General features: G+C 43.0%; 2 protein-coding genes across 2 annotated transcripts in view; one reads left to right on the top strand and one right to left on the bottom strand.

The window, feature by feature from the left end:
- Positions 1-11,487, top strand: part of RAC1 (Rac family small GTPase 1) — a 15,274-nt gene extending 3,787 nt beyond the window's left edge. The window contains exons 2-6 of the mRNA XM_075437025.1: positions 3,194-3,265; positions 4,633-4,750; positions 8,758-8,820; positions 9,550-9,709; positions 9,870-11,487. Coding sequence (XP_075293140.1) covers positions 3,194-3,265; positions 4,633-4,750; positions 8,758-8,820; positions 9,550-9,709; positions 9,870-10,000 — 544 coding nt within the window. The 3' untranslated portion in view covers positions 10,001-11,487. The remainder of the gene's footprint in view (positions 1-3,193; positions 3,266-4,632; positions 4,751-8,757; positions 8,821-9,549; positions 9,710-9,869) is intronic.
- DAGLB (diacylglycerol lipase beta) lies at positions 11,101-25,555 on the bottom strand. Its single transcript, XM_075437024.1, has 16 exons — positions 25,381-25,555; positions 24,896-25,047; positions 22,501-22,675; positions 21,587-21,848; positions 20,345-20,470; positions 19,251-19,378; positions 18,137-18,263; positions 17,751-17,834; positions 17,195-17,272; positions 16,712-16,792; positions 16,492-16,619; positions 15,950-16,018; positions 15,779-15,851; positions 14,676-14,929; positions 13,032-13,242; positions 11,101-11,359 (listed from the first exon to the last, which is right to left on the bottom strand). The coding sequence occupies exons 1-15, from the start codon at positions 25,473-25,475 to the stop codon at positions 13,050-13,052; spliced, it is 2,025 nt and encodes a 674-aa protein (XP_075293139.1). The 5' UTR covers positions 25,476-25,555; the 3' UTR covers positions 11,101-11,359; positions 13,032-13,049.

The following is a 25,555-nucleotide window of genomic DNA, read 5'->3' as shown; positions in this document are numbered from 1 at the left end:
TCTTTTGTAAGGCTTTCACTTATTGTCAAGTGGTTAAAATGCCGGATTTCTGTAGGCCGTATTTTTAATTACAGTCAAATGTTACAAGCTTCATTTATGTAACAGTGGGTGGACAGAGCTATGATTAAGTAGTTGCTAGAAATCTTGTTATGACTAATCGTGGTTTGGTGTTATTCTAGTTTCTTGGTCTCAGCCTTTGTGTACAAGGATTTATATTTTGCCAAACAGTTGGAATTCTCTTTAGGGGAATTGCTCTAATACAGAAGTTAGAAGTCTAAAAAAGTTGATAAAGTACTTGGAGGATGTACTTTATTTATGAAGGTAGGCATTAGTGTTTGTTTTTAAGACTGGCAACCATAATGATCTGATTCGTAGGGCAGTGAGCCAGAAGGCAAGGAAAGCAGGAAACCTAGATGGAGCAAGTCTGAAACAGGGTGGTTGAACGTGTTTTTTCTTGTTTAAGTGACTCTGGCTGATTGGTGCTGCAGAAGCACACTGCAGGCACTTCTAAGCTTGGAATGAAATCTGTCACCACCTCTTTCCTGCGCTGTTTTGATTAGCCAGAGCAGACTCACCAGTTTTCAGTGCAAGGTGAGCAAAGGAGCCTGGGTGCAGGGACAAGTTCTTGAGCCACTGCTGGAAATTTTGAGTTCAGTATTAATTTGATAGAAGTTTAAATTACCTGTAATGAACTTATGGGAAAGTGAAGCGTCAGACCAAACAGGTTCTAGAAGCATGAGAACATGTAGCCTTCTGCGCCTCAAGAAATTTCACAGAGAAGCTAGCTTTTGCTTCTCTTTGTATTTTGAAGGTTTTCACGTTTGTCCTTTGTAAGCTGGACCAGCGTCACCTGCTTTATGGTGATGTGAGTGCAATTCAGCAATATATTCAAACTGATCCAACTGATAGCTCAGGGGGCTACAATAGCAAGTTGTCCTTAGGGGGAGGTGGAGTGAGTAGCTTTCCTTAACTCCTTGTTCTGGCTTGCTACAGAGTCAGTGACTGCTAGTGCAAGAGATAAGATGGGATCTCCTCTTCTGACAGCTGTTAAATTAGCAGCTAGCTGCATTGTCGTAATGCTCCCTGACTCTTTCCCACAGAAGTTTTTGAAGGGTAAATCCCTCTCCTACTTTTGAGCACAAGTGTATCTCAAGCCTGTTACTGCAGGAAAATGTTGAGAGATTGTACTTATTGAGAATAGAATTAAATGCCCCCTTTTTTGTTGTTATAGCTCTGTAAAAGAGAGTGCATGCTGAAAGGAGAAAAAAAAAAAAATCTCAGACTGTGCAAGGAGCTGGCATCCTGTTTCCATAGAAGCAGGTGGGAAAGTAGTGTGGCAAACTGCATGGTATGGTCAGAGAGTTGCAGCAGGTGGGATGATATGGTAGGTGTCTGCACAAGAGCAGAAAATTACAATTAACCAGTGAGCATGCAGGATAAAATCGTATATGATTTTGCACACTGAAGTGACTTTTGTAGCACAGGCATTTAAGATAATGTTGTCAGAGGCTGCTATCAAATAACTTCTTGGGCTAAAGCAGTGTGGAACTGCTTGCAGTTTAATGGAGGGACTTGTTACAGATTAAGCTACAGCATACACGGGAACTTATGGTTGTGACCAAGCTCAAATTTACTTAACCTGCCTGAAATTGTGAGTCACTAGCTATGGCTGGTGTGTTGATGTTGAGTGTTAAATCATTTTAGATAATGTTTTGAAGACGGTCTTTGGTAAGTGAAGGGACAATCCACATGCTTCCAAACCAGGAGGAGCAATGGAATGATTTAAGTGGAAGATGCATAGTAAAATTCAGATATGAATGCCTTGAAATGTTTGCAGCTGGAGAGCGAGTAAGCCCTTGACTAAAGTTTGTTTCTGTGAGTTTTTTTTTTTTCTTCTGCAGAAGCTAAAGGATAATAGGATATTTTTAGCAATACCATTTGGTTCTTGGCTTGGGCGGATTTTTTAATATTAAGTGTAGTTCTGGACTAAAACTTTGAGTTCCTTCGGCTTGTGAAAGACTTAGTTCAGGAGGCTGATGAATCAAACCTGATGCTAATGGCAAGATTATATGTGTAAGTACAGTAAGGTTTCAAAGTTACTGCTGACTTGCTTTGTGCAAATCATTGTAGTGATAAAACATCTGCAAGACAATGCAGTTTTCCTTGCTTGGGAGTTTGAGAAGAGTGATTGGGAAGAGTGTAAGGCTGTCTGGGCATTATTGCTTTTGAGGGACTAGTTGCACACTTGCCTCGGGAATCTCTCGCGCTGTTAAAGGCTGAGGTGCTCCCGGTGAGAAGCCAGCCTGGGAACCAGTCTACAGTGTCAGAAACGCTCTTTGCAGAGTCTATTTTAAAAAAAGAAATATTGTGCAATTCCATGTTTTCCAGCCCTTTAACTGAAACTAATAAAAATTCAGTGGTGGTGTTAATCTAATGTTTGACTCTAGATAAGATACGGGGAGGAGGGTGGAGAGGAAAGGAGCTGGCTGCCAGAGTTTTGAAAGAAACCTGGAACAGAACCTTGTCCTGTCCCCATTTGAGGCTGTTCAGGATTAGATCGGTGCAGAAAGGTTCGGTGTTCCATGTTCTGCAATACCGGAGTGTAATTTATCTATAAATCAGTTCATGGAATGTTTGAGTAGTTGATAACTTCATGCTGGGAGTTATTTTGCAATAGTAATAAATATTGTGAGGATTATAATTTGTATTTGCTCCTCAAATACTCAAAAGTAACAGTGTTGAGAAATTATGCTTTTCAAGCTTTTTCAAACTTTACTTATGTGAAAGTATACCATTTTCTGGAAAAGGTAACAATTCTGGAATTGTGTAAAGGGTATCTGGAAATACTTTTTTTTATTTCAGGGAGTTGGAGTAAGGCGGTCTTGATGAGCGTTCAGTCAGGTGTCTAGCAGATGTTAGTAGTCTTATTAATACTTGTGAGTTTTCTTTGTCTGAAGATTAACAAAATCTGGTAATTGACCACTTCACAAAATGGATGTTTGTACTGGGTGTGTGTTCATTGCCGGTAATCTCAAGGCTACAGTCTGTTAGCTGTTTCCCTGCACAGTAGTGACTACTGACACTCAGTTGTTCCTTAGATGACTGGATGTAATCAGTCTTCTTCCCTAAAAGGAATATATTTCTCACTATTCAAGATGAATGTGTTTTACATGTGAACTTTCTCTTTTTACAGTGCTGTAGGTAAAACATGCCTACTCATCAGTTACACAACCAATGCATTTCCTGGAGAATATATACCCACTGTGTAAGTACTTACAAAATCCTATGAACTCGTTTATGTCAACTCCTCTGTGCTTACTGCCCTTCCAGATTCTTTATTTGGATTGTTTGAATTGGCTGCAAGCACCCCTCAGTTTCGTCTTGAATGTTTAACGGAGTATCTAGGTGTGCAGAAGGAGAAGCACTTCGGGCTTTACTGCTTGGCACAGTCATACCAGCCCCTGTTCATGCCCAGTCAGTTCTGCCTCTCCCTGCCTTCTAGGCCGAGCTTATTAGGGACTAACACTTACTAACATTTCCTCTTGAAATAGTGTTATTTCTATCTTTAATATTCGTAATAAGCAGCCCCAAGGCTGAACAGCTTGTAAAACATCATATCGTGGTCAGAAATAGTTGGTTTATGTGACTAGAGATTTCTTTTTCATTTGTTCCTTCCACTTCCTGTGCTGCTGCCAATCCTGTGCTAAGCCAGCCACAGCTCTGTAGCTCCTCAGGCGAGATTCTGGGTGTTCCTCAGGCTCATTTATTTTGGTGCTTCCCATTTTCTTGCGTGTAAGCATTTGTCGGTATCAGTATTAGTGTAGTTCTCTTTTTGAGGGCCTGTTGGGGAGAGGTGTTTTATACACGAGCAGCTTCTTTGGCCTTTTTGCATGTCTCTGTATTTATCTGGCTATCTTGCTCTCCGGAAGTATTCATGAGTTTTTCAGATAACACAATACATTCTAATGAGATTTGCAGATTACCCTTCCAAGGCCTTGTTGTTTTAATTACTCCTGTTTCCTTTTTCTGGTCTTAAATTCAGATTATTATATTGTGGTATGCTTCTGTTCACTGGGAACATAGTTTAGCCCTAACAAGTCATTAAAACCTTTGCGCGTACAGGAGATAAAAATCAGGCCTCTACTGGCCCCTGGTTGTTAATTTTGATATTTCATTGGAGGGGTTTTTGATTAGCAGGATTAGTAAGTGTTCTTTTTTCCTTACCTACTGTTATCATTAAGGATTCCTGTTGTTGCTCATCTGTCTCCTAGTCTAACGCTTACAAAGTGAGACAGATTAACTTGCTGCATATCCCACTAAGGCTGGAAAGTGCTTGCTAAGTGCATCACCTGCTTTCCTGTACTTACTGAGATTAACACTTCCTTCGGAAGAGCAATGAGAAAGATGACCTCTGTTCAGGCTGGATCAAGACTCTTGTGCATGGATCTTCCTTCCGTGACCCAATACCAGGCTCAGTATTTAAAGAACAACTCTACTGTTTCTGGGGAGCAGGAGGATGCGATAAAAATGTTTCCTTTCGTAGTGTTCCCAGTTAGGACTCTGTAGGAAAAAGTCCTTGGGTGCACTATCTCACTGCAAGCTAATGCAGCTAACTCTTTCTTTATTTTTCAGTTTTGACAACTACTCTGCTAATGTCATGGTTGATGGAAAACCAGTCAATCTGGGTTTGTGGGATACAGCTGGTCAAGAGGACTATGACAGACTACGTCCACTCTCCTATCCGCAAACAGTAAGAACCGCAGTGTGAAACAAGAAAGAATCTGTGCAGCTTTGGCTGGCATAAAGGTTTTTTCGTTTTGAACATAAGGCCAGCGTTGTCACATCTGGGGTTGTATTTATGAGTACCAGTGATGTGTTGCAAGCTACTTTCCTTCATCCTCCCTGCTGTAGCTGTAATATTGTAATCCTGATGTGTGTGCAGTTGTGCAAATGTTAAAATTTACATGCTTGTGTATTTAAGTGCACTGGTACATGTTGGCTTTTGTGTAGCTGCAGCCTCAGAATGGGCTAGAATGCTTGATTTAAAACAAGAAAAAACAAACAAACAAAAACTACCCCAAACCCGCTGGCTGAATAGTCCCGTCAGCTAGTCCATTGATGTTAAGGTTAGCAAGCCTGCCAAAAGCAGGGTTTGTTTTCGTTTTCAGGCGTGGTGTTTGGCTGCAACCTGACACTGTCACTGCTAAGCACTTTATACTGTTTGGTCTCTGTGAAGATGTTCTCACCATGAAAGAGGCAGTACTGAATGAAAATATTACGGATATTGACAGAGGCTGTGTCAGAGCTTTCGAATGTACTTGAGCCCATGGCTATTTTATTATTTATTGTAGTTTGTGTTATAACGTCAATACAAATGCACTTCTGTCTTCCATGCTTGCAACTGGTTAAATCCTGTCTGCATGCTGCATCTGTCCTGGTACAAGGAAGATGCCGAAGTGCTCTGCTCTCCGCTTTCCAGTGCGACTTCAGCTCCAGTTATCTCTGTAGAGGTTTGTTTTCTAGCCTCATTAGAGCAGCTGGATGGAGCTGTGCTATAAGTAAAGAAAGGTGGTAATTTGCAGCTGTTTCTTGGAATTGATTACTGTTGTTGTTGTTAACTGTCAAATTGTTGCAGTTACTCTACGGCATAACTACTCTCTTGAATAATGTGACTCTTAATTAATGAACTCTGGTGCTTCTTTTAGTAAACTGTCTCAATTCACAATTTTCCTTAATTCACTGCTCACTAACTCTTGCAGTTAGGCTTTCCTGTCAGCTACGATACCAGGATGGACATGAACTTGCCAGTTCTGGGCAACTCTAGTAGAAATGCCAGAAATACCTGCCCTTCCTGGGAAGAGAGACAATGGAAACCTGTCTTACTCTAGCACGGGTTTATAGGATACTTAGAACTTCAGCTTTGCTTAACATTGTAAAAATATATTAAAAAAAAAAAGTAGAAAGAGTAGAAAAAGGTAGGTTGTGAAAGGTCGCTCAGTGGTGTGAGAAAGTGGAGTTGTGAGGGAGAATATCGTTCCTCTGCTATGACAAAGGGGCAGAATGCACGTGCATGTCTTCAGCCTGTTAAAATAACTGTGGCTTTCTGATAGACTGGAAGAGAATTCCGTGGCAAGCTAAGCACACCTGTTGAGGAAAACATTCTCTTCTGTACAAATACGTATAACTGTTAAGTAAAGGTCTGAAGTGCTTCCAGTTAATTGGATTGGGTTTTACGGCAGCAAGTGAAATGGGGTGGTAAGCCTTGACCTTCTTATGAAGCAGTCTTCAGATTTAGATGTGTGCAATATGTAAGATTCATCATCACTGAAGGGACAAAAAGACCCCCTCCAAACCAACAAAAAACACGAGGAGGAGACCCGTGGTACTGATAATCCAGACTTTTTTAGGATCTGCATTTGGCCTCCCCCTTCCTTCACCGTGCTGTGTAAAACTCGCCCCTCCCATGGTCTTGTGGCTCTGTACAGGCACATGAACGACATTCTGGGCAAGGTGAGCATGGGTGTTGCTGACTCCTTGGCCTGTATGTGTACCTTCATGAGCCACCCAGCAGCTCAACAGCTGCTAACTTCACAGTAAGGGCTTTGTCACATGGGGGCATTCATTTGTATCTTTTTCCCGTATTTATATTCTTATTTTTTTTTCCTTAAACTATACAGGAATTTAATACCTTCTCCTGAATGAGTTTTACCAGTATTTCAAAATATTTGGGGAAGGAGGAAGTTGGGAAAGAAAAGGTGGTTAACCTTGTTTGCCCAGGAGACCAAACCAAAAAGAAAATTAATTTAGGAGGATGCTTTTCACGAGAGGTTTGCTCTTGCAAGTCTCCTCTGACAACGCAGATGGGCACGCGCAGGTTTATGGGGAGGTCTGGTGGCCTGCGCTGGCTGGAGGCAGCTGGTGGTGCTGAATTGCAGGGCAGCATCTCTCTTGGAAGAAAAGCCACGTTGTGAATATTTGGGAAATCACTGACTGAGAGAAGGTTTTCCCTTAAATCCATTTGAGGAGTAACTTTATCTCCTGCTGTTATTAGGTTGGAGGAACCAATGGTAAGAATATATCTTCCAGTCTCACAGATCAACCTATTGCCGTATGTAAAACTTTAAATAAACTTCAGTTCCAAGTTCTGTCATCTTGTCTTGCTTACGACAGTGATAAATTGGCCCCTATTTTTTAAACAACTACTTTTCTTGGAACTATCAAATTGCTACATCTGAGAACTCTTGTTACCAAATCTTTCCATATGACTTGCTAAGACTAAATCGTTTCTTGCAAATAAACAGCTTTTTCCTCCTGTTTATTAAGATTGGTAGTGTGCAAGACGCCTGAAATCTTCACATAATTCCTCATGGCTACGCCAATTTTTTTTTAATCTCTGGAGCTAGTAAAGGAGAGAGTCTGCATGATGTGCAGAACTGAATCGCCACAACCCTGCCGAATTGGAAAACAGAAGTAGTGGCCATAGTATCATGTTATTTGATGTTGTTTCTTTCTTCTTCTGGGACGCTGCTACGGAAACTCGTTGGGGTGATGCATGAGCAATGGGGTTGCAAGTGCTTAGCAGTGCAGATGTCAGATGCTGGCCTAACACAATGCCTTGAAATGCAGCACAATCAACTAACATTCTGAAACCCCTGATTCTTTAACACGTTTGGTACCGGAATAAGTACGGACACAGAGGTAGGTTGGGGAAAGTTGGGCTTGTGTGAGAGATGCTTCTTGAGTTTTGGGTCATACAGCAAGACTACAGTCTGCTGGTCGGACAGCGAAAATTGATTTTGTGGTTGTTCTGAATGCCTGTAGACTACAGTGTGTCATGTATGAAGCTCATTGGGTTTTTAAGTGTATACTGTAGGACAGTCAGTGTAAGCATTTGCTCTAAAATGTTTTTACCTGCTCTTACTTAAAAATCTTTCTTTTGCCTTCAGTTGAAAAGTGAGATGTGCAAGATCCCTGAAATCACCCACTGTTCTCTCTTTCTCATAATTTAGAAGGGGGAGGAGGGAGCTTTGAGGTTTTTAATACCTTTCTCAATCCTAATTTCGTTGTAGAGCAATTCTGAAATCTTTTTATACGGACATTGAGTTCTACAAGGTTCTTCTGACTGGGGCACGGGAGTAATAATTGTAGAAATTATCGCCTTATGATTTTTTTCATACTGTATACTTTGCCTTAGACTACTTTAGTATATTAATAGTATATTTGTATTTGGAAAATTGGTGCCAACGGTGCCACTTTGCAGCATCCTTTGCAGATGAGTTATGTGTCTTTCAAGGCTCCAGTCACTCAGAGGTCTGCAGGGAGCATCCAGCCCCTGTTAGGAAGCCCATCCATGGCTTCCCGTGTTTGTCAGGGATCTGAAGTATGGGGTGTTTTTTGGGGGAGTTTCTGAACGTCAGTGAGGGAGAAGAAATGACGTTTAGGGGTAAAAAAGTTTGCAGTGCAATGGTATTAGTGTTTTGGATGCTGGCTACTGCAATAACTGATTATAAACTTCATTACAATCTATTTATTGTTCGTTCCCCCCCTTCATGTCTGCTTGTAGCTGCCTGGCGATGGATTTCCCACTGGGAAAGCTACCTCTGATTGCCATGTGCAGCGGTGTTGCTGACCTCCCCTTTTGCAAGTGTGAGGTGGATGGCAGTGGGATACAGATGCTGGCGATACCAGCCTGCTCGTGGTGCTGAGATTTTGTCGTGGTTGCTCTGCTGGGCTAACTTCTGCCAACTTGTTTTGTAGGATGTCTTTTTAATCTGCTTTTCCCTTGTGAGTCCCGCTTCCTTTGAAAATGTCCGTGCTAAGGTAAGGAGAAGGTGGTATCATTTTATTTCTAACGGTTTGACTTAGTGTTTCACTTTACAGCACCGTCTGGAAAACATTAGGTGACTTCTTTTGACTTTTTGGCAGGCAATGTGAAATGCAGTCTGACAGGGCAGAAATCCCTTTGCCTGACTTCTAAGTCATGGAAGTTCAGGGCATGTGAAACACTCCCAAGTATGAATCATTCCTTGATGCACTGACAGGGTAACAGTAGTTCAGGAATTTTCAGTCAAGGTGATAAGATCACGAACAGGAACTTTCCTTTTAATGCAATTTAAATATTAAAAAACAAAGGCATATAAAAATTGGGTTGATACCACTTGTTTCTTGCATCGGCCAGCATTGTAGCACGTGCTCTGCGGCTGTTGCAGTCTTTCACAGCCCTGGACAACTCGGCTGTATGGCATTGTGGAGACTTCACAGCCGAGAGGTGGTCTCCAGGGGCAGGGGGAGTGCAGATCGGGGTATTGCTGGGGTGTGGAGAAAATACAGCCCTTTAAGGTAAACTTTTAAAGGATACGGAAATACCAGTTGGCTTCAGTAAAACTGTTTTGGAGTTGTGTGCTGTTTTTTGATACTGCCTTGACGGGGTCTTACGTGGACTCTTGAAAGTGTCGTGAAGGACACAGAGCCTCTCAGTCCTGAGGTTCAAGACCCTTGGTGGAAATCTGCCCCCCCCCCCCCCCCCCCCCCCCCGCTGTTTCTTTGCAGTGGTATCCTGAGGTGCGGCACCATTGCCCCAACACCCCCATCATTTTAGTGGGCACCAAGCTCGATCTCCGGGATGATAAGGACACTATTGAAAAACTGAAGGAGAAGAAGCTGACTCCTATCACCTACCCACAGGGCCTGGCCATGGCAAAAGAGATCGGTATGACGGCAGCGCGGTGGTTGTTGATCTGAATTTTGTTTGTGGAAGATGCTGTGCCTTCATTAAAATAAATGCCTGGCTTCTGTTGTGGTGTTAGCTGGAAGCAGCGCTGCTGCAGTTGTGGAAAACGGCTTTGTGATTGCCTTTTTGCTTTCCACAGGCGCAGTGAAATACCTCGAATGCTCAGCACTTACGCAGCGAGGCCTCAAGACAGTGTTTGATGAAGCTATCCGGGCAGTTCTGTGCCCCCCTCCCGTAAAGAAGAGGAAGAGAAAATGTCTGCTGCTGTAAATGCTGCCCTCCCCCACCCCTCCCCACCCCGGGCTTTGCTCAGAACAATGGAGCATTCACACTCAATGCCAATTTTTTCTGTTATAAATTAGGTATCTTCCATAAATTCTTGAACCAATCAACAATTTCACGGTTTCATTCAGTTAAAGTATGAAAGTTACCTTGCATTCTAAAAGCAAACTCCCGAAAAGACAAACCTATGTAAAGCCTTATTTTTAAAATCCTATCCTTGCTCAATTAAGTGTTGCCAAACTATCTGCTGAACTAAGTTGCATTGTTGTGCTACGAACACTAAGCACTAAACTGTTTTTTAAAGATTCCTCTTGAAGATGACTCTAATTTCTGTTAGGAAAAGCAAAAACACTTTCTAGTTTTTCACAGTGAGTAACAGTACAGTATAATTAGCAAAACACTGCAGTCTTAATTGTTTTACTATTAAATGTTTTCTCAACCCACAGTCATTGCATAGCATTGTATATCGAACCTAAATCTTTGACAATGACTGATGGCTGTGAGTCACAGTGTAAAATGCTTTATTGTTGGTAAGGGCTTGGTTGCAATCTGGTTCTTGCTGCTGAGAGTTGAAAAATGAATAAATAACAATTCTTACTGAAGTGTATCTAGTCCTTTGACAGCATTGTATGGTGACGGTAAGTGACACCGGGGGTTGGATCAAGCGCTAGTGCCACGCAGTATTTTGACACTGTACAGATGACTGACACTGCACTGCCAGGGTGGCTGAGCGGCTCTGACCTCCAGCACAGCACCTGCGCTCCCGGCAGGGCGGCACTGGGAGAGGTCGATGCTCAGAGGGAGATTCCTCTGAAGTTCAAGCAGGGCATTCGTTTAGGTACAGTTCTGAAGCAGTCATTCCCACAACTCTGGTGTAGTAATGCTTTTCTTGTAGAAGCTCTTCTTACTGAGCACTATAACTTGTGTTTTAAAATCTTTCTGATGATAGAAATTTGCTTTTTCTTTTTTATCCGTAGACTGGTCAAGCATAGCCTCCTTATTTTCTAGTTATTTCTGACCCAGTAAGTTATATGCTTTCTGAGGAGCTTTTAGTCTATTAACTAGGTGTAAAAATCATGTGAAGCAGCTTTACACACTTTAGTGATTTTTATATTTTAAATCTCTATAAACTATGAACCTTCTCAAATATCACTCTTTGCCAGCTGTCCCCGCCACTGTAACGTTACTAATGAACGCAGACAAGTGTTCTTTATGTCACTACGTGTACCTGTGCAGCGTAGACTGAGTGATGGTGACTTGAGTCTGTGAGGTTCTGTAACTTCGTGCTCATGTTCTGCACATCCTCAGCGGGCAGGAATACGATGTTGAACTACACCCTTTCAACCACTAAAGCAAAATTTAAAAATAAAAGTTGCAAAATTGTGAAGTTTTTACATTGATCTTTTGCTAATGCAATTAGCAGTATGTTTTGCATGTATGACTTAATAAAACCTTGAATCACGTGTGTGGCAACATTTGAGTTTCTGAGCTGAGTGTCCTCACTCTTGTACCACTGAACAAGTGTTGTCCTTCTGCTGCCAGCAGCAGTGCAGTGTACGGGTCACCTTGGGGGGGAGGGGGGGGAATGGCCAACTGCAGACTGCCCCTGTGCCCTGATGTTCGGAACCAGAATCACAGGACGTGGCAGCATTTCTTCAGTGGCCTTGCGTTACCGGCTGCTTTGCTACCAGCGCCTGCTGCCAAGACAAGGTTTTAAGGCTGCTGACAACTGGGAAAAAAAATTACCCATTTCTCTCTGTTGTACACAAACAGCAGTGCTTATGTGTTTTCCTCCAAAACTGTTATTTCAAGGGTTTGTAAAATGGTGGCTCATCCTGCAGTACAGTTTGTGCTTAAATGCCTTTTGAACTCGCAGCCGCGCTCTGTGCGGCTCAGGTCCCCCTCTCCAGGGTTGTGGCAGGCGAGGCTGCAGCGCTCCCAGGGCTGGGTGATGCTGGGGTGCCTGCGAGCAGCACTGCAGCCGCCAGCTCCAGGAAGGAGCACCTGCTGGGGCTGCCGTGCTGCACAACCTCTAGCGAGCAGCCGTAAGCAGTAACTGCGTCTCACACCAGCACACCTCAACGGGGGCAGACAAGGTTTTAGAGTGCATTTTATTTTGTCTCCATATTATCACAGCAAGAACAGCCACAGTTAGTCTCAACCACATCATACTTCTTTGACTTATTTCTAGCTGATTTCTTTTTTAATAAGAAATACTGCTGGGCCTTAAAAAAAAAAAGTTAAAATAATCACACACTATAGACAAGAAATTAACTTTTTAAAAATCATTACAACTGGTTATACATTTTTTGGCAGAATTTGAGTGGTGTTCTCAGTAGGCAGAGTGAGTGAATGTTTTTTTTTTTCTTAAGTAGTTACAGTATTAGTTTAAAAAACCAATAAAAGTAGTCATGTGGATCAACAAATACAAAAGACAGGCAGATCAAATATTGCACACATAAAGCCGAGCAGCATGTAACCACCTACCCCCCCCCCCCCCCCCCGGGATTATACAATCTCTAAGAAAAAATAGTGCAATCGCTCAGAACGCCTGCTTAAAAACCGGCGGGGGCAGCCCTGCTGCTGCTGCCTCCAGCCCCTCCGTAGGGCTGCCACTGCACTCCCTCCCCACACCGCCCACCGGCCTTGCCCAGGGCCTGCTGTGACCCCTGCAGCAGAACGGGACTTTCATGACTTTGCTCTAAGGTCTGACCGGGCTCTGCTCTCAGGCGTACGCCAAGCTGTCCTCCCGCCCGCACTCACCGCGGTCGAGTGTTCAGCGGACGCAGGCTCAGCTGGACCTTGTCCTACTGCTCTGTTCTGTAAAAGCTGAACCTCCAGCATGAATGCGCAATCTGTGCTTCAACCAGCAAACTGCTACTGGCGGTCGCTGCCGAGACAAGGGCCTTGGGACCCTTGTGTGTTCTACGCAATCTGAGAGCAGTACTGAGCCCCACAGGTATGGAGGTGGGATGAACGTGTCCTGAATACTTGAAACCGCCAATAAAAAACCTCGTACCTCATCTTCAGGCTTGGGTTATTCCACGTTGGCGTTACATTCTCGTGCTTGACAAGACATACACGATCCATGTTCCTGAGACAAACTTTTCAGAGCTTTGAGCACAACGTCTGGCATGTGGTCTGTTACCATCTTGGGACTTATCAGAATGCTGTTGAAGACTTCCTCACTGGACCATCTTGCCGCATATTTAATATCTGAAGAGCACAACCTGAAAAAAAAACCACCAATGCACACCACAAATACCAATACAAGGGCTCAGACTGTCAGAACTAGCACGCGATGCCAGGCCTGGAGCAGCCAACCCAGAGGGTCCGGCCCTTGCCCTGGGAGGAACGGGAGCCTGCAGGAAAGCAGCTCCCCCAGCTCCAGGGCTGACCTGCAGCCAGCAGCCAGACACACCGCCCTTAAACCCCCCTGAAGGCAGAACTACGCCAGCTCCTACTGTGCCTGAACAGTGACAGCAGCTAGCAAATAACCCTGCTCACAGAAACACTGGATACAGGCCGAGCAAAGGGGGATCAGGGGCTGATGTCACCTTTAGGGAATGTCACAGTGGTAGCAGAAGGAGACGAGACACTGGATTTAATGCTACATATAGTGTGCATTTAGGATTTTATTTAGAGAACAGTACATGATGGGGGCTCCTGTGTGCTAGTCCAGTTAAGAAAAAAAAATGATTAAATGCTGTGCTGTGGAGTAAATGAAGGAAAAGAAGTGAACTCAACAGAAGAGCAACCATCCAGTAAGCCTGCTATGTCACAGGTGTTAATGTATCTGACTTGTAAAACCAGTATCAAAACTGTTAAACGTTAATGATGTGAAGCTTAAATACAATACTAATCTACTGAAGGGGAGGAAAAAAAGTGGATTTCTTCTCCAGCCCTTTTCTTTCCTCTTCTGTAAGTTAGAGATGGTTTTTTTCTTCTGTAAGATGGTCTTGGGCAAGTTACAGCTGCTCTTATTTCTCTTTCAGAATGAAACAAGGGAGGATATCGAGGACTGTCTAGCCTGTGGGCTGTTTCAGGCTTTTTTGTCTAAAAACCCCAGCGTCAACACAACACAAATACCTCTCTCCTCCCCCCCGCTCTTCACCCTTCCAGCAATTTCAGCTTTTCTGTTGCCTCCGTCTCACTCTCCTGCATCCACAACACAGCAGCACAGGACAAGAAACCAGAGGCTGCATGGGCGCACTGGTTACTGGGCAACTGGACCTCTCCAGCCAGGCCAGGGCAGTATTTTGCCTCTTTCTCACCACCACTACTCACGTACCTACTCAGTAACTCGGTACTTTGCTATCACTTCTCCATCACCAGGACATGAGACCGCAAGACCTGCAGCCTCAGGCGGGAACGGCAGCGTGCCAGTCCTGCTGTTTAAAACCATCCCTCGAGCACATGCAATATGTGGGCAGAATAAGGCATGCAGGCATAAAAAGAAACACTTCCTATGGCTTTAAACAAACCAGAAAGAAGCAGGGAGGCACAGAGTAAAAACTGAAAAGCTGGGTAATGCGTCATAACCAGAGATGGGTATTGGAGATGCACATGAGGAGCAGGGCTGGAAACATGTATTTGGAAAGCGAGAAGCAGCTTTAAGTAGATTTTAGGAAAACAAGACAGTGGTATTCCTTATTCGACTTACCTCCTAGAGCTGGATTCTTCTACAATATGGATAATCTTTCCAGGCAGATACAGACGAGGATACCGAGGCGGTGAATTTAAGTGTGCTTCATCCTCAAGAGCACTGTGCGAAGGTGACCGACGAACCATTAAACTCTCCTCCGCCAGAAGCGGCTGGCTGAGGGCATCTTGGTTTCTACCATCCAGCTCAGTTGCGAAGTTATCTGGATCTCCTCCAAACACTTCGTACCAACACCCATGCAGCAAAATCTGGTACTGAATTCAGAAAGAAAAACAGTCCAGTTGGGCTTTGGCATCTCTGCAAGTAACTTATATCTAGTTGTGTGCTTGCTTGCACACACATCATCTGCAACTACCATTACAAGATTAAAAATGATAGTATGCACATGCTCTGTAACTTGTAACTGTCCGTTATCTTATTCTGCATTTACGTCACCCAGGCCCTCTACATGCCTCCTGATCCTGAGAGTACACGGAAATCTTGTGAGTAGAGCAGATTCAACTTTAGATACTCAGAAATGGCAGTTTTGCATCTTTAAACCACTCCTCAGTATCACCTTGCCTGACACCACACTGTTCCAGCACTTTCAAAACCATGTTTCTCACTAACAGTAAAAAGAAGAGGTAAGAAATTAACATCGTAACAGAGAAATATTTGCTTTCCAAATGAATTCTGAAGGTAACATTTAAATAAAACCACTAATTTGTTTACTTCCTGATACTAAAGGCTTATTGAAGTAAGTAATCTTGCTGATTTTTCATAATTTCAGCTAGTTTGGTTTGGCTTGGTTTTTTCTTTCTTTCTTTTCATTCTTCAACAGTTTCCTTTACCAGCAAAACTAGCAAACACATCATTTCAGATCTTGAATGTTGTGCACGGATATCTTCCAGGTCTTGCTGAATCTTAATTTCCAACAAGACAGCTTTATAGGATAAGAGACAACACAAGTGTCACTGAATTAAAACCAAACGCTTTTGTTTCAACACACAATTGTAACTCTCCTCATTAAGATCAAAATACACACAACTGTCAGACCATTAAAGCCGGGGCTTAACCCGGCTAACAATCCCACTGACATTTCACCAGGAATGGCATTTAGTCACCTTGGGTCTGTTGCAGTTTGCCACAATTCTCACTATTCTCCTCTTTAAGTCCTCCATGTTGGGCATACTTAACCTGTTTAAACACACATGGAACAAAGTAAAGCAAAGCCTCCTATTGTCTGCAATCTAACGCATCCTTGAAAGAACAATTTAAAAATATTTCCATCTCACCTTGCGACAAGGTCCTTTCCAACAATGACTGAAACAATGAAGTGCTTAGTGTAATCTGCAAGTGATTTGCTTAAGAAGAAAAAAAAAGCACCCTTTAGATAGACTAAAGAGATAGGCACACTTTAGTTTTATGATAATCATGATCATCAAAAAATCAACAAAAAATACAAATACATGGCAACAGCAGCAGATTGCTGCTACAACACAGACGACAGTGTAATTTCAACGCTGATCACAACGGGACATGTAGATGTCAAACAGGCCAAGCCAGACTAGTCAGGTGAGCATTTTACTTCCAAAACATTTATTTTAAACTCTGATTATACCACCTGACAGAATTCGCTAGATATATTTCATTCTGTAACATTCCCCCAAGAACTCGACCATAACTCAAGATGGAGATCTAATCTGATTCTAGTGGAGAATGTATAAACAAACTCTGAACAGTCAAGCCCAGAGTTACCATCTAACGTCTTTGTCAATTGCCTTGAACATCTTTACATCTTAGACACAGAACCAAGTAACAGAAGTCTCACATTTACCTTAAAAGTCCTCCTGGAGGAGAAAAGGCATAACATCTTAGCGTTGGGAAAGAGTTCCTGAGCATGATCGCCAATATAGAAGCTGTTCCACCACCCAGACTGTGACCAACTATCACAAGTTTATATTCCTGTAGACAGAAAGAGAAGTCTGAAACACAGACGGACAGAGACACTTTGTGTAATTTTTCTGGCAAACCAAACTGTTTGGAAGGTAACTTACCGGAGCAATTGTGAAAGCCTGGTTTAAAATTCCATCATTGATTAGCTTTCGATAGATGTAATTTGCAGCTTGAGTTATTCCCTACAAGACAGCATTTGAAGTCAGAAGAGAAGGGTGCATTGAATCTGAAGTGTGACACACACACACTTTACACACAACACCGTCACAGAACAACTCTCTTTTTGCAAAGCCAGTCCTCTCTGTTAACTTGCTCCTGACAGAAGTCTAGTTATAACCAAGTGGTTTTGTACATAATGGATACAAGGTTTCTGCAATATTTAATAAGGACATAAAGCCTGACAAGAAGATTACAAATTCCACCTTGCAGTTGCAGAGGCAGTATTTGATGCAACAACCAAGGCAAGGAAATAATTTGTGCAATCCATCTCACAAGAATACTCTTCCGCTTAACTAAAGGATCCCGGATGTTCACAGTTTTCTTACTGCTGAGATGATTTCTAAACAGCAGCAGACTGCACACACCTTATGCACCAAGCCATTCTCCAGAACATCCTCCAGCGTCAGGTCTTCGCATTCCGCTGACAGATCAGTGAGAATGTCCTGTAAACAAGACAGCGTTGTCAGAGGTCTCTGCGGGGCTTCGCAGCCCATGGGTTGCTACATGGCACTACACAGCACTACATGCTGCTACACAGCACTGTCACAGGGACATCACCGAGCTGGCTTCCAAGCACGTAAGCAACAAAGCACCACCCGCCACAAAGCACCACCCAGGCAAACGCACAGAGCAATCACAGCTCTGGTTTCAGCAACTGTTTCCAAGCTGCAAACGCACACGTTACGAATGCACCTCCACTCACAGGGAAAAGGCATCACCCCTGCCCGCCCTCCACACTCGCTTCCAGTGGTCCAGGGAATGTGACCCACCCAAGGACCGGAGGGCTTACAATTTATACCTGGAGGACTCACACCTGCGGGCGAGTTATTTTCACATGTGCCAGCGTAACACAATTTCCTCTAGATACCAGGAGCTCACCCATTTCTATAAAACCAATTATTTATGTCAGATGGCCAATACCTCAAAAGACAAGGTTCCTCTCACCGCGACTACAATAGCTTCTTTTTTGTGATCCAAAGCAACAAAAAATGGAATCTCATAGATCTGGAGGGGAAAAGGGTAATCAGTAAAGACACCGAGTTTTTGTAAGAGTAAGCATTAGTTCTCACCTTCTGAAAGCTCTCTTACTGAGCTCTCTATTGTATTCTGGAAAGCAGCTGAATTATTTTCTTATTAAGTTATTGTAAGTGCCTTTTTTGCAATACTGAGACAGATTTATGTAAATATTTTGTGGCTATTCCTTTAGATTAGAAAAAAAAAAAAAAACAGAACTGAGTGTTACTTCATCCCTTGCTTTCAATGAACGACTCACTGTTTTTTGCTGAATGCCTGTCCAGATTGTTTACCTTGTTATGAAAACTGATATGAATGAAGTCTCTGTACTGCAGTCCTGTTATTTTTAGGATGGATCCAAAGTGAAAGTTATGACGATCACTGCCAGTTATATCCGAATCTGTTGGTCTATTGCTGCAACTAACAAACACAGAAGAGAAAAACTTTCATGTTTCAATTTTCTAGGTTTCCTTTCAAGGAATCAAACTCAGTTACATGTGCAGCAGGATTTCTGCCAGGACTCAAAAGCTCTTTTTTTTTTTTTTTTTGCAATAGTACCAGTAGTCTGACACAAGACGCTGCCTCTGCCAACAAACCTGGTTTTGCCTGAGCAGCATGCTGTACATTTTCAGTTGAATGACTGGCAAATACACCATTGCACCAGGACCACCCGCAGAGCAAACAATGCAATAAGAGAAGAATTCTTAAGACTACAGGCCAGTGACAGAAAATACAAACAAGCAAAAAGGAAATTCAAAACAAATTCTGTACAGCAGGCCTATCTCATGTTTTACCTGTTGTATTACATGATAGTTTTTTTCCAGGTCACTTATATTGCAGGGGGCTATACTTATGTTTCATGTTACTAATTAAGAAAATCATTGTTACAGTCACAAATGTCAGTGGTCACTTAAATATACAGTACTCCTACACAGCAATATGCACACTTCAATACCAACTAAACTTTTTTTTTTTTTTGACTAAAGGGGGCAAAGGGAATAAAACAGAGGCTCGAGGAACAGGTAACTTTTCCTAAGACAGGGAAAACTGTTGATACACTTGTATTTCTATACATACAGATGTGTCCAAAAGGCAGTTCTAAAAAGCCTCATTTTAAAACGTTTGGTTTAATTCCAATTCTTCATTTGCCATTTTGCTAAATGAACTTTATCTCAATCACAAACTTTTCATATGAAAAAAAGCTAATCTGTTTCTGAGAGTGGAAAGATGTTGGAAATTTTTTTCTGTTGAATTAATGAAAGACAACTCTACCAGTCAAGCTCAGTTACTCCCAAGAGCGATGTAATCTAATGCAACAAAAATACTGCTATTGAAACTATTTCATTTCTGCTAATGCTAGTTAAATAAAAAGAAGCTACAAGTTTTTAAGCTCTTGATCAAACGTACCAGCCACCACTGAGCTTACAGAGTGCAGTAAATGGTTTGGTGTATATGTAGTAGGGCCAGCCATAGGCAGCTGCAGCAAACAGCATATAGTGAGCAGCATTCTCCAGTTCGATATCCAAATCATCTGTCTGAAAGGACACAGGGGAAGAAAAGGAAGGAGAGGAGGAAAGGTGTGTTAGACAGCCCCAGATAAAACCTGAACACAGACTAGTGAAAATTAAGGCACGAAGAAAACAAAATCCTCAAGGTCTAAGAGGACCCAAAAATAGCCACTCATTTTCCAGGAAAAAAGTAGCTACACAGCTCAAGAATCTTGAAAAGCTCTCACTAAATCAGTTTCATCCAATACTTCTACACTGATAAGCTCAATACTGAAAATGATATTCACTCCAAATATGTTACTCAAGGATGTAAAGGGAATGGCTACAGAGCCTGCAGCAGATCTCTCTGGTAAAGACCTTTAAAGCATGACCCCATCACATCTGGGGATTCAAAAGGAAGTTGACAGAAATGCACTGGCTGGACTAGAATTACATACTTCTATAAAACACAGACCAAAAGAAAGTAAAATAATTTACAAAGGCATTTTACCACAGAAAGCTAGCAAAAGAATCAGCTGGCAAACCATGCCCTATCATCTGCAAGCATTTCAAAGACAACATTTTTGCTTCTTACTTTGTCTCGATAATTGCAGCAGACAATTTAAACAGACCACAATACTAAAAGACTAGCTTTTCAGTTCTATGCAGATAGTACGGAATGTTTATTTTCTCTCTGTTCCCTTTTTCTCCCAGCTCTTCAACAATGATCAGATGTCCTAAATGGTCGCTTTTTGCACTTAATTCTCCATTCACGTGTAAGTGAATTTGCTTACGCAAAAGCAGACATACGTTTTGACTGCAAACTCATCAAGATGTTTTCACTGTATTTATTAACAATTTAATTTGTTGTGAATTTTCATAGTCGTGTTTAGTTTTGCTAAAAACCAAACAAAACAAAAACAAAAATCCCTTGCACAAAGAACTGCATTTCAATTTGATCGGGCACCACCTCCTAGAGTAACTACACCAGAGGCTGCAACAACCCTATCTTACCACAAGAGATGATGGAGAATGACACAGGACTTCTTCAGGCTCTTTTGGGCAACTTTCCATTTTATCTTGCTCTTGATGGAGCAGAGTCAAACCAGCTGCTATGTCACTTGGCACCAGATCAGTGTCCTGTACAAAGAAATGAAAAAGCGCTTAAAACCACCCCACACCTCAACATGGCAAAACTATCTCGTAAGAAAATGCACAAGGAATTGCATTTCTTCAGTTTATATAAATGCATTTCACTTAGAGACAACGTGCATTGGAGAAACAGGTCACAGCAGCACCCAACCTCCCACCCCTTCTGCACATATTGAATGTCTTCTTCAGTACCACCAGTGACAATTCTATGTGTGAATGTCATCACAAAATACCCGACAGAGCACCTGCTCAGCCACACAGCAAGTAATGATCCAGATGTTATTGACTGCTGTTCTGCGACACTATGTGAAAAGTCCTCTACACTGAGAACAACGAAGCAGGATTCTACACAGGAGAAGGCTGAGGGGTTTTTATCCAACTATCTGGGGCAGTCAGCTCTCCACCTGACTTACACCCTTTGCCCTATAAACCACTGTGCAGGGTGTAGCTGCTGACCTGCATGCCCAAGTACCACTTCATAAACAAGAGCTACTAGTCTTGAAATCACGAACAGACTTCAAAGTCAACATTGAACCATGACTGCCCAAGCAGTAGTTGACATAAATATGAGCTAAATCAACACTACGCAAACTCCGATGTGGCAGACATTCTCCGTTTCCAAAAAGCAGCTTCCTGCATGTGCGCAGCCTAATCCGGTACACACTAAGAAGCGGCTCAGAATGGGAAGGCTGCTTTAAAATACTGCGGAGTTCATCTTTTTAACTGTCAGAAAGTAATCTGACTTCACTATGGATATGACTCCTTACTCATCGTCAGTAGGAAAAATGCCTGGATCTTCACATATTGAGGAAAAGAAACTCACCCTTGTTCTCCTGACTAGATACCTAAGGAGAAAGAATGGTGTTTTCTCACAGCCCTTCATGCTTTTGAAGGAAGAGAAACCTTTGTTAAAGGGAGGGAAAAATCAGTGTTGTGCACCTTGTATGAGAATCACCTTTAATTCTGAAATTGGCATATTCAAAAACTCATTTCAAGGCACAGGGCAGTAAGGACCTCCAGCTGAACAAGGGTAATGTGTGTGTTGCAATGTCTGCAAATTCAGAGTTAGTCAAAACAGAACATAAAAAAAGCCTTTCATCTTACTGAAAAGTAGTTGCGGAAAAGCTCTGCGATACTTGTAAAAGCCACTCGATGGTCATCATCTTGCACAATACAACAACACAGTAACCTGATTCTTTTCTCCCAGACCCTGGTGGCACTGTTCTTCACATTGTACAGCAACTGCCCTGACTGACTGCTTTCCAGGTTCCGATTTACACTGTTGGTGAGGTAAAATGTCTTCTTCCCTCCAAGTGGATCAAAGACGATTACAACCCCAATGACGGTAAAGATGATGATAACCCAGCTGCAAAACAGAAGGAAGCGAGATAAAGAGACCGTGAAACCAAGCACTTCTGCCAAATACGCAAGAAAACACAACTACAGATCTTGACAGGAAGAAAACAAAATTAGGTATGAAATACTGTACAAAAACCATCTGTTACTGCCTTAAGCGTGTGTGCTTTGTTATCGGGCTTTCAGTCCACTAGGCACAAGAACAAGGCTGTCAGCGCGTTTCACATAGGGCACCAAACTCCAAATCACAGCCCTGGGCTTTGGAAATAGCAACCCAGAGGTGTGAAGGCTCCATTTTCCACTAATGTTCAGTTAAGTCATCTAGTTACTACCCTCTTCACATTTATCCAGTTCTCCACATTCCCATCTACCCCTCTTACCCTTTCTGATCTTCACCTCCTTTCCTTCACTCTAGCACATGCTCTCTCAAGGCAAGTAGATCAAGCTTGTTTAGGGAAGGATACCAACTCATTCTAGCTGTCTAGATTTAAAAATTCTCCTTTCACAATGTAAACCCTTCTATGAAAAACCACAACAACTTATAAGAAATATCAAAGTTTCCAACTGCTGGAAAAGCCTTCAATAAACACAAATAACACGTAAACTGTATTTTTCATTGCACGCACACTACCAGGCTTAGATTTAGGGAGAGGCACCTTTACCTGGCAATAACTGTCACAATGACGACATTTATCACAGTCTTCTCGCAGTGCACACTGCTGTCTGACACCCACACAGCTCCTACAACAGCCCAGATGAATTCAGGCACATAGAGAAGTAGGCGAGTATAAAGCAGCTTGGGAAGGGATTTTCTTGGGCCTGGATTAGAAATTGTTCCTGAAATTACAGGGAGAATTTAAAACAAGATCTGTTTATGAATGCATCTTAAGTACATAAAATCCTACCCAGATACATGAACTCTGAGCTTTGCAGAAAGGAAGAAACTTAATTGAGACTATAAAGTATTTGCATACTAATGGAAAGCTATCACTGAAGCTGAGAAAAGAAAAACAACGTATTTATAGCTGTGATTCCTAGAATCTATTCTACCAACACCCAAACTCACTCTCTAGTCCCAGATAGTCCTGCAGTGAACTTGAGGCAGCAGTGCTGTGACCAGCACAAGCCCAAGCGGCACACTGGACCACTGCCTCACCTTCAGCTCCTTATGACTTCTGGCACCTCCTTTTATTATTATTCTGTTTAGCTTTTAGTTGGCTTACTATTTCATTTTTAGATGCTACTTTGTGGGGCTACACTGAAGTTCTGTATACCGAGTCACTGAAAAATAAATTCATTCACATTTTAATTTAGGAGAACAAAAGTAGGACCATCAACAGGACAAATACTTCTTGGACTATTTTCTGTATTGTTAGCTTACTAATAACCTCTTCTTTTTAGCACTCTTGGGCAATAAAAAGGGAGTAATTTTCAGCCAGCTCAGCTCCTTAAACCAGTTTGTTGATCGCAGGGTAATGAGATGGTGAGGTGGGCGTGCTCACGTGTAGGCAGCATAATTTGTAAGGCTTAGAACACTGCAGAAAAAAAACAACTTTGGAAACTATTTTCCAATTGTAAAGCTGTGGTTCACATCCAGTGTCAAAGCTGTTTAAAAAGCCCTTGATCCAGTGGTCGCTTATTCCTGTTCCCAGGTTGCAGCCTGTACTGCGGCAGCACGGTTGCTTACACCGACACAATCCGATGGAACTGCGGTTCCTGAAAACAGCCTCTTCTCTTTTGCAGCACCACAACCCAGCATACGAGTTCCCTAGTCAGGTTCACCACCAGCATTGCTAACATCCACATCAGTACAGTGCTAGGGATGGTGAAAGAACCGTTGCTCCCAAACCCACACACTCTAACCACAGCCCAAAACATCTCACCATTAATTTTCTCGGAAATTCAGCCTCAGAATTCTTCCATTTCTCAGTTATAATGGCAATGTAGCTGTACTTTTATACTGAACAAGGCTCTTTTCTCTCTGCTATTTAGTTACATCGCTCACCTCCTTAATTTTGATGTAAACATAAATAGCATAACTTGGCTATTCTTCCTTTCCCTCTTCTGGAAGTGGTAGGAAAACCAGTGGTTAGGTTCAGGGCCAGGATTATCATCCACATCTCTGTTCTGTCATACCTTCACTTCATAAACTCTTTATGCTTCTTTCCACTTGAATTATTTAAATACTCTTATTTACAGTGTGTTGAGAGAACCAACATATTCTAAATCATGAGGGTCTCACCTATTACCCCAGAGACCACACACATATTTCAAATTAATCTTCCTAGCATCATTTCGATAACGAGGTGCCTCACTAGGAAAAAAACTTTCCTTGCATTTTTTAACCCCACACAAAGCATTTCTACAAAAGACTACAGGTTGCACTGGGGCACATACTTCTGTTTAGCCATTCGTTTCAAGCCGTAAGTCCTGTTCTACTTACCAGCACTTCTTGCGTTAGTTTTACTATGACATTTATAGGGATCATGCTCCTATGTGATTTTCTTCCCAAGCAACCCACTGCCACTAATGAATTTTCGCAAGATGTGACTAAATCTGCCTATGCAAGGGAAAACTAACTTGACACTTCAGTTGAGAAATTGATTTTGGATAAATTCCCCTAAATTCCTGTCAGAGAGGCGGAGCAGTGTCCCATTCAAGGCTGTGTATTAACAGTGAATGTAGAGGAAGTTTTCACGAAGCTTTGATGGCAATGAACATGCTGCCGTTAGCTGCACTAAGCTATCGTCTCCATTTATTACTTTAGATTTCTGACTAACAGAGGTGATACTATCAAAGCAATTATATTAATGCTGACAGACGGCTTCTCAAGTTTGATCACCATCAAAGCACTTGAATTTTTTTCATCGGTGTTTTTTTTGTCAACTCCAGATTAAAAAAAGACCATTTATAGAATCATCAACATTAGAAAAGACCTCTAGGATCATCAAGTCCAAATTATATTACAATTATATAGTTATATATGCATATACAACACAGTAATATTAATGATATTACAATCCTAGCAGATAAATATAAAATACTATCACTATTTACCTTGCATGCTGATGTACACGAGCGCAGACAACGCACATATTATAGAAGCCAGGAGAACGAGGAGGACCAGCAGGTAGCTGCGCAGCAGCCCTCCCCCCGGACAGTCGAACTGCCCCTTGTGAGCCGCGTAGAGAGCCAGAATCCCGACCCACCTGCGGGAAGGAGGACAGCCGGGTCACCGCCGCAAGCGAAGGGCGCGCACTGCCCAGGGACCGCCCGACAGCGCCCAGTCTCCCTGCTGCGGAGCGCGGGGGCTGCACACAGGCACCACCACGCTCACTCCCAGTAACGAGACCGCAGCGGCGGCCCGGGCCCAGGCCACCACCCCCTGCCCCGCCGCCACGCGAGGGACGGGCGGCGCCTCAGGGGAAGGGGGCAACACCGCCGCGCCCGCCGCAGCCGGGCCCCGAGTGCCGCCCGCCCGCGGAGCCCCCAGCCGCGCCGGGAAGCGGCCCCCGAGGTAACGGCCCCGCGCGCCGCCTTACCACACCAGCCTGACGAAGAGCTCGAAGGCCCCCGGCAGCACGAAGTCGTCGCTGCCGATGGCCCAGCGCCTGCCGAACACCACCAGCCCCGGCATCCCGCGGGCCGCTCCGCCGCTGCCGCTATCGCCGCAGCAGCCGCTGCCGCCCCCGGGGCCCGCCCGCTCCCGCAGGCCAC

This window comes from Opisthocomus hoazin, chromosome 15 (assembly GCF_030867145.1).
Source record: "Opisthocomus hoazin isolate bOpiHoa1 chromosome 15, bOpiHoa1.hap1, whole genome shotgun sequence".
Lineage (NCBI taxonomy): Eukaryota > Metazoa > Chordata > Aves > Opisthocomiformes > Opisthocomidae > Opisthocomus > Opisthocomus hoazin.
This window is presented reverse-complemented; position numbering and strand designations above follow the sequence as displayed.

What these genes read in the sequence shown, in the direction of transcription:
- DAGLB (XM_075437024.1), bottom strand. Translation starts at nt 25,475, where the DNA reads ATGCCGGGGCTGGTGGTGTTCGGCAGGCGCTGGGCCATCGGCAGCGAC. An exon ending in CTCTTCGTCAGGCTGGTGTG is followed by an intron (nt 25,048 to 25,380) that starts GTAAGGCGGCGC and finishes TCCTTCCCGCAG; the next exon opens with GTGGGTCGGGATTCTGGCTC. An exon ending in GAAGAATCCAGCTCTAGGAG is followed by an intron (nt 13,243 to 14,675) that starts GTAAGTCGAATA and finishes TTTTTTTTTCAG; the next exon opens with GTTGTGCTCTTCAGATATTA.